This window comes from Amblyomma americanum, chromosome 1 (genome assembly GCF_052857255.1).
Source record: "Amblyomma americanum isolate KBUSLIRL-KWMA chromosome 1, ASM5285725v1, whole genome shotgun sequence".
NCBI lineage: Eukaryota > Metazoa > Arthropoda > Arachnida > Ixodida > Ixodidae > Amblyomma > Amblyomma americanum.
In genome coordinates this window covers 419,748,900-419,763,941 of record NC_135497.1, presented here as the reverse complement: position 1 = coordinate 419,763,941, position 15,042 = coordinate 419,748,900, and the positions used below count along the sequence as shown (strand labels likewise).

At 44.6% G+C, this 15,042-nt stretch overlaps 1 protein-coding gene across 1 annotated transcript; it reads right to left on the bottom strand.

The window, feature by feature from the left end:
• Window positions 1-8,633: 8,633 nt before the first annotated feature.
• Window positions 8,634-12,581, bottom strand: LOC144124592 (uncharacterized). The gene is made up of 5 exons (XM_077657378.1): window positions 12,252-12,581; window positions 11,632-11,651; window positions 10,919-11,158; window positions 8,961-9,062; window positions 8,634-8,883 (listed from the first exon to the last, which is right to left on the bottom strand). Exons 1-5 carry the CDS (start codon window positions 12,579-12,581, stop codon window positions 8,634-8,636), a joined length of 942 nt encoding a protein of 313 aa, XP_077513504.1.
• Window positions 12,582-15,042: the final 2,461 nt, after the last annotated feature.

The following is a 15,042-nucleotide window of genomic DNA, read 5'->3' as shown; positions in this document are numbered from 1 at the left end:
AGCGTGTACCCGGAAAATATTTTGAGCGACAGCGCTACTTCACTACCAAAGCCGAAAAACGCCAGGTGTGAGGGAAGGCTCAACCGTTGGGTGACCTTTGACAGAGCGCCAGCGGCGGAGGCCTTAAGCAGGTGCTCCGTCAGCGCGCGGCACAGTCACCCTATAACCCCCCCCCCCCCCCCCCCCCCGCGCTCCCGCGCGCTGCTGCCGACCTCTCTTTCCAGGGTGGGGAGAGTGAGGGAGGCTCGTGCCACCGCTGCTGGACCGGCCGCGGAGCTGCCTCTTCCCGCATGTTCCCTCCCTTGATATGCCCCTGCTGTTTCCCCGAAAACAGACTCTTCCCCTTGCGTCGTCGGCGTGTTCCGCCATGCCCGCTCCAGACGCGCGAGAGCCATCGGCGCCGGAATCACGCCGCGTCGTCGTGACAAACAAACCAGCTGCTCAGGCACCGCGCGTAAACCAGACGCTCAACTAGCAAAGAAAAACAGAAGGGAACGGAGAAGGAACGCGCGCGGCTAATCAAGTGCTTTCGCACGTCCTGCTCGGTTTAACTTGGTTAAAACCCAAACTTTTTTTTGAAGAAATTAAAGGCCAACTTGACCGAAATTTTCCAAACATCAAAAATGTTACTTTTCAATAGTATACCTCTGGGGTATGTTGCCAGCAAAATATTACTCTCCAGATTTCTGCGGTTACTGCGCAAGCGGCATGCAAAATCAGCATTTTTAAAACCGAAACTGGGAAAACGGGCGCCATTAACGCGTGCCGGAAAAGACGCATGTTTGAGACAGGAAGTCCGAAGAGGCGTCTGCTTAAGGGGGCTGATGCAAAGCTCCGATAACGGTTGCTCACGCAGCTTTTGCGTTGCCTGACTTTTAAATATGAACGAACACATGAGAGCGCCTTTTAACATCAACATTAGAGGAAAGCACCCGAGAAAGTTTATGTACGGTAGATTTGAAAGCATTTAACCTCGGCGAAAGTACTGCCACTATCGCATCACGCAGCTAATGAGCGTTGTTTACCCGGCAGTATTTGCTTCCAGCTTGTTCAAAGTTTGGACAACATCAAAAAATGAATCATAATCCATTATAGCCCGAATATAAATAGCAGATTGCATCTTCAAGTCGTTTCTACATTCAGACGCGTGCGTGTGTGCGCTGCGGACGTTTCAATAAAAAAAACCTTCCCTGCTCTTTAACTATCTTTTTCTCCCCATTAGTAATAATCTCCCGCCTTGTGCACGGCAAATGTAATTACACGTAACGAACGCGAGATTAGTGAGTGACTGTAATGGGTGCAAACTGCTCATGCAAGTCGAAAAGTCGTTCATTGTAAAGTGAAGGAAGAAACCAGAAGGAAATTTTGTAGGCCTCGAAATCACCGTTTTCTCTTTATTTACGAAATGAATACGGTGCCGTTTACAGGCGGGTTCATCCACGGGTCCATCCATCTGTGTATTGGTGCATGCCACTTCGCAGAATGAGAGTAATTTTAACAAGCAGGGTGCGACAGCGTACCGCATACAAATGCGTTCGTCATTGCACTTACCTAGAACCATTTGATGCCTGTGTACTCAGGCAATGGGAACGTTTTCCGTATCAGGTTTACTGCGCAGCAGGGCAAGACGACGCGGTTCCCGGAACCTAGGCGACCGTACGCCCACCACGCAAACTGCCGGTACGCAGTGTATCTGTATCGACTGAGAAATAATGCAGAATATAGTCCAAGTTACTTATTGTCTGCCACTGGAAAAAAACAAATATCTTACGCATTCACTTCGACGACATCGGGAAAACGCGGATGGTAGTGCTGGAGCTTTTTATACTCGACGTCTAGAATGAATGGCGTAAGGCAGTATGTAACGAATTCGGAGTTTTCCGTGACGCACCTTTGCCCATTCATTATCTTCGGCAAGACCTGCACATCTTCGCGGCAGCACACACAGTCTGCGCACGATGGCATCACCATGCATCTTGCGCAGCTGCACCTGCGATAAGCGCGTGTATGTTCATTATCAAACGAAGCAATCCAAGACGTGTAAGCACGAAAATACATACCAGGCCGTGCTCAGCATTCGATCATTCGACGGAACCGACGGCGACAGCTGGGAACTCTTGTTGCGCTCGCTAGAATCGCTTCCAGGCTCGAACTGATACGAAAGAACCCCGTATCTGGTCTCTTCATCCGAAGACACTTCGCTAAATTCGTGATCAAAGCTAATGTCCGACATGTTTACTTGTACCTTGTGGTACACGTTGCAGGCTTTCAGTGTTATGCACCAGGGCCCGAAAGGCAAAACGTGCGTTTCGGTTTTGAAACGGCTCGCTTTTCTCATGACAAAAGTACTATCCAAAACTAATGACAAAATTCTGTCAAATAAATTAACAATTTTCGCCAAATTCGCTGACTGAACGGCCCGGCGATGCACTAAAGACAGTCGGCAAGCAGATGACATGAATTTTTTTTCCTAGGATGCGAACTGCTGTGTTCTGGCATGAATTCGAAAATTTATCAGTGATTCTGAAGCAGTGGCTATCCAAGAAAAGCAAGAAATAATTGATATTGAAAATATATATATGTTTATAAACATGCATATAATGTACAAGAGCAGATTTGTCATTTTACTAAAGCACCAGCACCATTTTTTTTGAAGATGGAAACAACTCTAGGTAAGTCTTTATTAGCGCAAAGAACTCACAAATAACAAATGTAACAATTGGTAACACAAACAGTTCCCTCTTTCCAGCTAATCACCGTCGGCCTAAACATGCTAGTAAAACAGTCAGGCAAGTACAGTGAAATATGAAAAAAAGTATACGCTCTGATGTCTGGTGGAAATTGAGGTTGCAAGACGGAGTGCGGAACGCGTCTAGAAAAAGATACCTATTTCAACTGACCATATTTCATTGAAATTTCCCTGACCACTGAGGTGGGAGGAAAATTTTACTATTCCCTGCATAAAAATACTATTTACTAAAACTGGAAATGATGCATCAAAAATGCAAGTTAGTTTTTCTTATTCAGAATGGCTTCTTATTCCTCGAAGAAATCTAGCTGCAAGCTGCAAGTTATGAAGCACCCATTAATTAATCCAGTGCTTTGATATTGGTGACTGCTCTTTCTCTTTCGAGCATGTTTTTAAAAGGGAAAGATAAGAGAATATCAAATTTTCATGTTTTTGAGCAGATAGAAGCAATGAAAATTGACAGCAAATAATAGAAAACTCCTTGACAGTTCCTAAGTCAGCTGAGCTGAAATGAAAAAGGAAGCAAAATTCTACAACAAGGAAAGACTTTCTGCACATTAGTATATTTAAATCGTCCGTCCTAATCATCATCTCTCATCAAACAGTAGGGAAAAGAATCCAAGTAGCACGTACAATTCATATCAATCACAATGGGTAAACTTACGCAAGGAACAAGTGTCTTACAACAAAATTCTAATGAATTCCAGAATCAAGTGAAATTTTAACAGAACATAATGTAACAATACAACCTCATGCTTACACGACAAACAGTTTGATTGTTGTCACAAAACATTGTTATATAATCAAGATGCACTGCAACCATTGTCCTTGTCACTGTTAGGTAACAGAGAAAGGGATACTCCATCTCATGACGAGAGATTTCCTTAGAGGCAGATTCAGATGGAACACACTGCGGCAAAACGCTAGTCTGACCCTAGTTGCGCTAGTCGGACCCTTGGCAATATGATATCTTCCATACCACTTCATGATGCATAAAAATACAGCTCTGACTTTGGAATGGTTTCCAGATTGGGAAATCATACACCAAGACAACATCATTACAGTCCACATGTTACAAGATGCTCTCATAATCTGTACAGTTGCATGTCAGCAAATTTTGCTAGAGAACTCGAGGAAACGAAAGCTGAATAAATTACTAGTGTTGCACTACCTCACACAGAGGTGTCAGTATGTCTCTCAGAAAGGAAAAGAAGCTGGGTTTACCAACAGCATCAATGATGAAGGCAAAGCATGGTTCTTTCTTTACCCCCCCTAAAACCAAGAGGCAGGGTGCCAAATGGCTGTCTGTAAGCTCCGTCGACTGGAGAAGGCACGAATGCTGTTCAAAACAGAGATGAAGTTGAAACTTTTTTTTTTCACAATTCCCGAGGTCTAGTACAGCACGAGTTTGCCTCATAAGGGCAGACAGTGAATGAACAGTTGGTTTGCTGAAATGCATGCGAGAAGCACAGCGACACTGTTGCCCTGACATGAGGGCATGTGAACAAGATTTTTGCACAATTATTGAAGGCCACACACTGCCCTCAACATCATGTTTCTCGCCAGGCACAGCGTAGCTGTACTCCAACATCTGCAGTGCTCACATTATCTCTCTTTATGGAACTGTTTTGTTTTTGTGTGGAAAGGCAACCTCAAAAGCATGCTTGACGAAGAGCGTAAAGGCGACAGATTGGGAGCCATGACAAAGGACCTTACAGCCCTACAAAGTGAAACTTTCCCTAGTGGCTTCAAAATCTGGAAAAGCATTAAAAGCTGTGTGTACACTGCAAAAGAGACTAAGCTGGTGAAGCACTACAAAAACTGTTTCAATGTTGAATGCCTTTTTAGATAAGGACACAGTCTCGAAACTTTACAGAAAACGGTTGTGTGGATGAAAAGGCATGACTAAGAAAGACATTCAAGATTAAGATTATGCTTCTCACAGTGGTCATAGATATAAATAACTGGTCAGCACTGAAATTTCAAAGGTGGGTGCTGGTAGGTGCACTTTACAAGCACCAGTAGTGCATCATAATAGAACCTCTGCGGTAGCCCTGGACAATGACTTGCTACTTTCAGAGTGTTCAGAGAAGCCATAGCTTCTGAATGCCATCTTTCTAGGGCATGAGTGGTTACAAAATGAGAATAGAAATGAAGTCAATGTGACAAAAACACTGCGAATGAACGTAAGAGCAAAGTCTGAAAGCTCCATCAGAGTATACCCAACAAAAAGACATGGTGCTGGCAGAAAGGGAGTGCGAGATTCTAAGAATTTTAGAGTGGTAGCTCAACTCAATGCAAAAGTCGAGCACCGTTCTGTGCCTGCATCTGATCTTCATTTAACCTTGGCAAATTCGCAAGGGAAGGTGCAAGAAAGCCGCAGTGTCTCACTTCTCAGTGGACACCTAAACCCTACCAAGCCTTCCCTGAGGAAAGGAAAGGCGCAGTATCTGTTGCACTTCTCAGTAGACACCTGAACTGTGTTGTGAGGGAAGAGAGAAAGGAGGTAGTCAAGGAGGAGAGAGCTGCAAACAAACAACAGAAGGACTTGGTCGATGATGGTAAGAATATGAGTGCTTTCGCAGCACTAATAAGGTCGATATAAAGCAGTATCCCCATCGCTTCACCTCAGTTGCAACCCAGTATAGACAGCGAGTTAGGACTCAGCAACATATCTAAAGAGGAACTGCAACATTTGCATTGCAAAGAATTACTTAGGGAACGAAGATGGCAATGTGAGTCTACTGATCATGAAGATGTGGCTAAATGTGCTGAAGAACTTAGCCCTGCAAAACTGTGTCGAGCCAGGCCAAAGCCCTTCACAAGGCGCCAGGCAATTGAACACAAGGCACAGATCGGAAGAGTGACACAGCACATAGGATGTGGAGGCACACGTTGCAGAGTCCACGCGTGAGAACTGGTGAGGAGGAAACGCAAGTCCGCAGCTGTTTCGCACTGTGGTGCAACAATACTGCAAGCTGCATGCGTCCATCGAAAACACTGGTGCGGCGCCCTGGCTATAACTTCGGCGGGCTCTCTACGGTTGGGATGGCTCTTGTCAGTCACGGTTAATTACTGGAAGTCCCCGCTCCCTTCTTCCCCCGTCTACTGTACACTGTCGGTTTCGTCTTGCGAGGAACTGCAGACAAAGGGAAGGTCATCTCTCCCCTTCCTGAAGAGCTTGCGAAAGATTCCGCAAGCAAGTTCCCAGCACATCCTTTTTTTTTTTTCGTGGGGTCCTCGTGGGGTCAAACGACCTGCCTGAATTGCCCCTACCGAGTGGTCATCCCGGTCAATGGAATCTTCGCTTTGATCCGCTTCGGCTGGTGTGCATCCCATTCATAACAGTGTAGAGTGCTGTACAGTTAAAGAGACCTCATGTGACACAAATTTAACAGAAACCTTTCATTATACTGTCTTTCATATCTCATGCAAAACTGGGATATAGAACTCCACATAGGGAACCGTACTATATCTGGCTAGACTGCCAAGCTAGCGGGCATTAAATCTGGAGCGATGCGATGCCAACAGCTCATCCTTTGACGGAATTCCATGCCCAGCAGTAGTTGGCGGAGGAGATGGTTCAGAACCTCCACTGCCTTCCAAGGCTTCCTTGTATGTTTGGTGTACTGCGCACAACTCAAGTGACTGCTGCAGAAGCAAATGCAGATAGCCTGAAAAAAAAAAGAATTCAGTCACATTAAAAGTTTCAGCATTAGATGATTTGGGAATTAGTGAATATGCATGCAAGCACTGGAATACTAGTTATGGCATATATAATAACATGATGGATGCCACCCTAGCTATTTCTTAATGAGGAGTTTCACTTTTCACTCTAAGAAGCATACATGAATCCAATAACATGGTGGCAAACCCATTTTTCATAGTTGGTTTAAACTAGATAATGGCATTCTTGTGATACGCATTTCACCTTGCTGGATTATAGTACACACTGCAGAAGGGCTTGAAAAAAATTGACACAATACAGGAACCAGGCATAAGGTGATTTAATGGATGACTTGCCTGAGTGGTGGTGTTATATGGTATGGGATTTTTTTTTTGAAGAACACAGCAACTATTTTTCTCAAATTTCGAAAGCTAGGATTTTCACATTTATTACAAGAGCTCCAGTACATCTTACATGCAAGCTACTTGGCGTATTTACTTTTTATAATAGCTGAACACAAAGTATAGAGCACTAGCCTTTTATTTATTTATTTATTCGTGTGAGACTTCTGTATTTATCTTGCATTTTTGGCAATTTGTTAAGTTTAGCGTTTTAAAATGACAAAAAACAACATTTATCTCAGACTTCGATGTAGTACGTTATATAGTACATGGTAATAAAAACGCTAACCCTGGATTTATCCACAGTTACTGGCACTGACAGGCGGGAGGATGCTCATAAATCCTGAACACAGATACCAATATTTATTTCTCTTGGCACGAAATTGGTGCCCACACTGTTAACTTTTCACATTGCAAGCGCTACATGTAAAAGAATACCTTCCTAAAAACACATTTACAGCCACCAAAAGTAGTTGAACAGCTTCAAATGTGTATTATATTTTGGTGAACAGTAAGGGCCACACCAAGATTACATGGACACTGTTATCTGCATATCACAACTGCAAATCTTTATGAACTAACGGAACAATATGAAATTATTACATTAAAAAGTTAGTGTTAGTACGAAATAGGGTAGCAATGACTGGTATGATAGCATCAGAAGAATTAAACTGTGAGAGGTGTTAATTTTACAATTGAACTTTAATGAGCTAAAGGTAACATTAAATTGTTCCAAGTATTCCTATATCACCTTTGAAAAGAGCGGGTTTAGCAGGCAGCAATTTTTTTTTAAAGATGGCTAACCCACTCGCTCTTCCTGTCTCCTCTCTTCGTGTTGTCTTTTATGCGCATAACCTTTGGTGGCATTTCAAGTTATACCAGTCATTGCAACAGACATACCAGCATTTAGGCTGATCTGTATTTTGAAAAGGTACAATTATCCTTACGCACAATAATGAGTACTCACCATAAGATGGCTCCACCTTCAAAGATGAAAGGTTAGCCTCTCCATTCCGACCCTTTCGCAACCTCCTAGCAAACCGCTTTTGGCCATCAGCTCGGACCGCCTGAGGACTTCCATGGTTCTCATAATGTAATGCTGCGATGCGGACTCTGCAAGCAACATTAGTGAGTAGAAAGAGAAATTCAAATCCAGTGTTTGATGGAAACCTATCTGGTCGGGTATGTTCATGGCGGAAATTCTCCAAGCGCCGACCAACAGTTTTAAAAATGACGTTTCGGCTCTGCTTACGGGGGCCTTGTTCACCTTGTGAACTTTGTTCACTTTGGGCGTTGTGAACAAGGCTCCCATAAAAGCGGGGCCGAAACGTCATTTTTAAAACGGATGGTCGGCGTTTGAATTTCCGCCAGAAAGAGAAATTGCATTAGCAAGGCATTACACATAAAAACTTAAGAAACCCTGACTGAGTATTGTGTGGTTGTCTGCCCCAATCTGGCAAATATTACAACATACAGTAAAGACAACCAATGTACAATATAGCATGAAAAGTATTCCAAAATGTGTGCTAGTGCACAGAAATATGACATAATGTCACTGCTTGCATCAGTGAATAAAGCATAGCACTAACCTAGCTCGCATTCCAGCATAACTGTAGTGATAAGTTTTCGGTGCAAACTGGTTTATCAGGCTATGAAAAGCTTCACAACCAAATGTCTGCTCCTTTGTGGAAAGCTGCGCCATGTCCTTCAACAGCAATGGGGCCTCTACAACTTCACAGAGCTTGCGGTGGGCATCTGATCCTTAAAAACAAGGAAATTTTAATGATGAGCCTTCAAAAAGTACCAATGCTTTCTATTACTTACCTTCATCCAGCCAGAGTCTTTTATCTTCACTGAGGTCGCCATGGACACACCGTGGAAAGATTGACGAATCATGCTGATGCACGTTTATCACATGCCTTGTGAGTGAACTCCACTTAGGAACAATTTGTTCTGGGTGTCCGTCACTTGAAGCTGCAGACCAATACAAATGGTTCACAGCAGCACGGGCCCATTTTTCGAGGACCTCTACGCCACGGCGCTTTGAAGCTGCAAGAAGCTTTTTTCTTTTCCTGAAATGAAATATAACGAAACAAAAACTTTGGTCTCAAACTCCCATGTTATGATAAGGGTCGCTGAAATGTTCTTGCCTTTTGCCATGTGCCAACAGTCGAAAAGGTGCAATATCTCAGGATATTCTTTTCTGAGAAGGGCTCGTATGGCACTGTGCCTGTCGGTTACTATTCTGCTGATACGGCAGTTGTTTCCTAGCAGAAATTGTAGACCTCTTTTTAAGCCAACCACTTCCATCTGCACACTGTTGCTGACCTCATTCACCTGTAACATAGATATACATTAGTGAATACTAAAAGCAAACTTTTTAACTTTGCTAGGCATAAAATGAAACAAACCTGCACAAGCTCAGTGTGTAATATGACATCCTGGTCAGCATCATTGAATGTGTACGTCAAGTACCTTGCATTGAATCCTGGGGAGTCGAATCGGCCATCATCCATTAAACTCAGAGGCTTCTTTGATGCTTCAGTGAGATGGGCATTCTGTTCATCTGTCCACACCTATATAAAAACGTGGTTGCTTTGCACTTGTACTCCGCATAACTAATAATATTGAACACATCTGAATCTGGCTTACCTTTCGCACAGAGGGCAACAATACACACTTCTGTATTTTGAAGAATAGGTCTTCCCCAGGCGTTGCAACTCCAATGCATGAAAGAAGTTGAAGTGATTTTTTGGGGTTCGAGCCTGTGAACAATATAGCCCCTAGGGAGAATAATGACCACAAATCATTTGTAAGAACGGCCATATTGCAAATGTTGAAGTGCTTGGTTTATGTTTTATGGTGGTTTAACATCCGAAAGCGACTCAGGCTATGAGGGACGCCGTAGTGAAGGGCTCTGGACATTTTGACCACCTGGGGTTCTTTAACGTGCATTGACATCGCACAGCACACGGGCCTCTACAATTGCACCTCCATCGAAATTCGACCACAGAAGCAGGGATCGAACCCCCATTTTTCGGGTCAACAGCCAAGCGTTACAACCACTCGGCCACCACGGCGGCAATTATGAAGTGCAACTGTATCAAGGGTTGTGAGGAAAATGTGCGTTGACCAAATAACATATTGGCACAAATCAGTGCTGCAACAATGTCAGAGAAAATCAGACAGTGTACACTAATTTACCAGGTAAAGCCAGGTGTTTTTCTTTGTACATTGTGAAATGGTATTTTATAAGAATGTGTATAAACCAATTGAAAGTACATAAAAGCTTCTTGCTTGCAATACTTTTTGCTGCCAAAATATAGCCATAAGCAGAGATTTAGAAGAGCGAGTTCACGGGCTAGTTGGTACTTTTGCATGGTGGTGGAACAGCGCAAGGGACGAAACACAGCACACGTGTCTTTCTTTGTTTCTTCCTGTGTTTCGTCCCTTGAGCTGTTTCACAACCATGTACAAGCAGAGATTACTATAAAATATATATTGCTGCTGATTATATATAAATGCCTTATCATGCAAATTAAAAGTTAGCTCAGCAATTATGAGGCACTTCAACAAAAATTTTAGAATAAAGGAGTTGATTATAGCAACTGCCACCTTTTGAAAATTTCATGTCATGAAAATACGTATCTATTATATTGTACGACGAACTGGGGTACATGAACTGCCTATCCCATGCATGCACCTATTGTAATCAGAACTATACTAGTGCTCATTCCAGTCACAGGATACACTGACCATAATTATGCAATGATCAAAACTTATTGTAATTACCTTCATAAAACAAAACTACCAGTTTAATCTGAGATATGCCCGTGTATTCTACATTACTGTAATTGAAAAACAATGACCATTACAAAAAAATATTAAGCTCAACAGAGATACCATATTAATTCCAGAAGAGGGCAAATACGGGCTGGTTGGTACATGTTTTACGAATTGGAAAAACAGCGCAATCAAAGACGAGACACAAGAGAAGCACAAAACACCAGTCTCGTCCTTGATTGCGCTGTTTTTCCAATTCGTATACCATATTAAATTAGCAACGATCAAAAGATGCTGCCCCCATAATACTTTATTCACATATTAGCTAGAAGGATGTTCCCAGCAGCCTTCCTGTGGAGGGATGGCTGACTCTGCCATGACCACACATGCCCAAATGGGCAGATTGCTGTGACTTGCACCAGGCTACCAGACCTCTTCACTTCAGTAGAGCACTGAGCCAAGCATGTCCTGCAGGGTCCAAGGAGCTCTACGAGACAGCTCTCAAAGACGATATATTTTGGCTCTGATAGAACATCAGTGGCCGTAGCTCCAGTTGGGCTGCAAAAATGTAATGAAACATAAATTTGTGAAACAAGCAAAAGAAAAAAAAGCTGATTGCACAATATACACACTTGCTAATTTCTGATAATGCAAAACTTTCATCGTTTGCATCAAGCTCAGCAGTTGACACACTGTCGGCGTTGCTCTCATCACTGGCTTCACTCCAGGAATCACTGTCGTCGAGGTATGATGCAGGCATATATCTATCTGGCACCATATCTATGCTGGGCGTAGAGCATCGGTCCACATTGTTCGAGCCTGTCTCATCAGTTTGCACACCTTCAACAACAAGAAAAAACTGTCATGTCTCAAGTCAAAGTAGCTAAAACTGCCAACATATTACCACAGTGCCTCAGTAGACTGCCTGTCATTGTTCCCTTGTTGCATGTGGCCTTTGGTAAGTCCACCTGAATATACTTGGAAGACATGGAGGTTGCTGAGTGACCACACGCAGAACAAGTGAACTCTACCTCCATCTGGACATATTCATCTGCAAAAAAAAAAACGAACACTTAAGAGTTCATTGGATAATTATGCACTGAAGGAATGCTATATGTGCCACTAGGCACACACGGAAACTCCGGATTAGTTTTCACAACCTGGAGGTCTCTGAACTGTACACAAAATTCTTTGTTTATACTCCACTGGATGGTATGGTTTGGTTTTATGGGTTTAACGTATATAAAAAAAGAAGAGTACGGAAGGTTTGTAAAACCTAGTTCAAGAAATCAGGCGCCAAAACGGGCAAATAACGTTCTAGCGAGGCTTCTATCATGTACCTAACGCCAATGCTCTCGCGAGCCGCGGCAGCGTACCGCTGCAGGTGTACTCCTACAGCGACAGTACACTGTAGTCTATTTATACGACTTATCATGACTTGGTGACACTGCGGCGTTACTGATAACACCGAGGGCGGTATCTGGGCAGTTTTCGGGCGCGATCGGCGTGGCGACGATTGCCGGAGACGAGCTCGCAGCTGCAGACGTCCTCAAGGCGTTATTCACGATCTAAAATAAAAATAATACATCGCGATAAAGGTTTCTGTGGCGCCCCACTGCGATATCAGGTGTCAATTATAAAGCATACTCACCTCTATACGCCGACGCTTCTCGAAGGCTGGCCGAAGGTTCTGAATGCTGGGCTTGCAGTGAGCGAAAACAGAAGGAATTGCTTCCGGTTTCAAAAGCCGTTTCAGCTGCCTGCACGGCAGACTTGCAGCAACGTCGATGTCGCGCACAAAGTCCTCCGGCTTGAAGTGCGCCGAACAAAGAACGCTTGCCTTGCTCGGCTCCCATCGGTCTCGCTTCAGCGCCAGAACCCATAACTTGCGCAGCTTATCGCACTTTGGAAAACGATGAAGGCTGATGCCCGGAACAGAGTGCGTGTTGGAGCAACCAACAGCGACGCACTGTGTTGGCATGATGACAGCAGTTAAGTCCAAATCACTTAGCAGCGAGACGCACCACGAAAAACAGCATGCGAAGGGACGCTCGTCTACGAGGCTCGCCGCTCAGGCATCGGTGTGTCGGCCGTTTCGACGTCTCAAACGTGCGTAATTTCCGGTCTTGCTTTTAGTTGCTTAGCCCGACGCTAGAGTGCTGCGTTGTCTGCTATGAAAATTTTTAAGCGCGCCTAATTAAAACATGGCATGCTTTACAGCCTTCACATTGCAAATAAATAACTGTCGTTGCATGGATGTTAAATTGGGGGCACAATTAGCCGGCTCGAAATTCCGGTCAAGTAGGCCTTTAACAGCAAAGCTGCAGGCGTCGCAGTCAAGCGATTTCTCCACCGTGCACGCTTAGAGTCAGTTTTCCTCACCCGTCCGGTTAACAAGTCTTAGGAAGTAAAATTTACCTTTCCCGTGCGTCTAGAAGGAGGCACTAAGTACGTCAGATGTCTGTGTAACGGTCCCGCCCCGCCAGATAGTTTTTCTTGCTTTCAGCTGAAACATGATCACCTTTATTGCTGGCACAGAAGCGTGCAAGCAACTTTCTGACAATAAGGTGCGGCCGCTTTCACGGCAACGAGGGAGAACTGAAGGAGGTAAGCGAACGGCAGAGTAGTGCCTGTATACCACGGAGAGACAGGAATGGGCCAGGGTAGGGAAAAAAATGCACGTTTCTTTTTGTGCCATAGCGAACCGCGCAAGAAAAAAATAGCCAAAGCAACTACGAAATGACAATACGTCGTCTGTCATTGTCACGCGAGCCAGAATGGTGGACCGATGAAATTCAACTCGCCGCAGCGTCACTGTGAAGCATTGGCTGCCACCGTAGACGATGAAGGGGGGGGGGGGGGGGGGGTTGGCTTGGCCGAAAAAGAGCGCTACCGGGCTTTGATTTGAATTTCCTCCGCCTACAGGGCGCGCTTGTTTCTAATACGTTGCACAGACGACCATAACGGCCCAATCTGCGCATTCGGTTTGTTCACCCTAAATGAAAAATCCCGGTTAGCGGCCCTTAAGAAATGATGTATAAGAACTAAAACAGCTCTTGTCAATTCACCAGCAGGGCTAGTTTCGAAGGTACGAATTATCCTCTAAACTTAAAAATATATATTTTAGTTATAATCAAATATGCTCTGTGCTTAACTTTGGTCGGGCAAGTTTAGTGAAATCGCCGCGAACTCATATGCAGCGCAGCTTACACGCTAGACGAAATCACTTCTTAAGCAGTAATTGATATTTAAAAAACCGCTAATGAATTATATGTCCACAACCTCTGTCATTGAATTTTTGACCTGCGAACATGGCCAGGATTCTGGTTCATCCGCTCCTAGTTCACAACGCCGCCACCACGGGCCGCATGAAGTTGAGCTCCTCCTCCTTCTCTTACATTCTTCCTCCCGGTTTGAGAGAGAGACGCTAGTAAGCTTCGCCCATTGTCCGCTTTGTGTGTCCTCCCCTCAAGCCAAGCTCCTCGGGAGGGGGGCACCCTTCGCGTTTCTGTTTTTTTTTTTCCACCCAGCGTGTTCGAAACGGGCTGACTGTGCGGCGCCCCTAGTCTGTTCCTTTACTGCGGTGCAAGAAAAGAAAGAAGTCGGGTTGGGGTTGAAGCGGTGTACACGCCCCGTCTTTGTCCGACTTTGAGGGGCCATTTGTCAAAAACTACTGGTGGTATATATGCACATCACACAAGATATGGCTAAACGTTCCAGAATTGTGCCAAGGCCCAGCTATCACTCAGTGAGTCCAGAGCATAATGCGTGGAATAGAATTTTTTTAGCGCTGCACCCAACTTCTCCCCGTGGGACGGTCTGTGTCTTCATGGTAAATGGTGTTTTGCTGTACAGAAATCTGATAACTGGTGACAGAACAGAACTAGCGGCCGTATAAGCATCAGTAAGAACCTTGTGTTGCGCATTTGTTTACACGTCAGTGTTTTTATTTTTTCGAAAGAGGTTGCAGTTATAACCTGACTCACCATAATTGTCAAGTTTTTTCGCAACGGGGAAAAAAATTACGGACAACAATTAAGTCTACTGACGAGCTGTGAAGGAGAAAGCTTGCAGCGTGGTGTTCGGCTGCGGCGATGGCGTGCTGCTCTAATGCAATGGCCAGCCAAGCTGATCAGTTCACGCCGCCCGAATGGAAGTTGATGAAGGCGACGATACCCAAACCCAGCTCGAGCCCCTGTGCTTCCTTTTTTCGACTTTAGTTGAGTTGTCGACAGAAGGACGAAAGGAAAAGCACGGGCTTGCTTACTGGCTCAATGCGGAGCCACGCCCAGCTGCCTGCGTGCTGATAGTAGGAGGTGAAAGATGGGAGTAAAGAGACAGAAGAAAAGCGCGCGCAATAGCCCGTAGGCCACGGGCCAATCCCGGAGGCAGTGCAATACCGGGATGACCTGTGCCAGAGTGCGTTACGTCAAGCACTCCGC

Excerpts from the sequence above, each read along its gene's own strand:
- LOC144124592 (XM_077657378.1), bottom strand. The coding sequence starts at position 12,581 with ATGCCAACACAGTGCGTCGCTGTTGGTTGCTCCAACACGCACTCTGTT. Across the intron at positions 11,652-12,251 it reads AGAAGCGTCGGCGTATAGAG|ATGAATATGTCCAGATGGAG; the intron begins GTGAGTATGCTT and ends TTTTTTTTGCAG. Across the intron at positions 8,884-8,960 it reads CACATGGCAAAAGGCAAGAA|AAAAAAGCTTCTTGCAGCTT; the intron begins CATTTCAGCGAC and ends TTTCAGGAAAAG.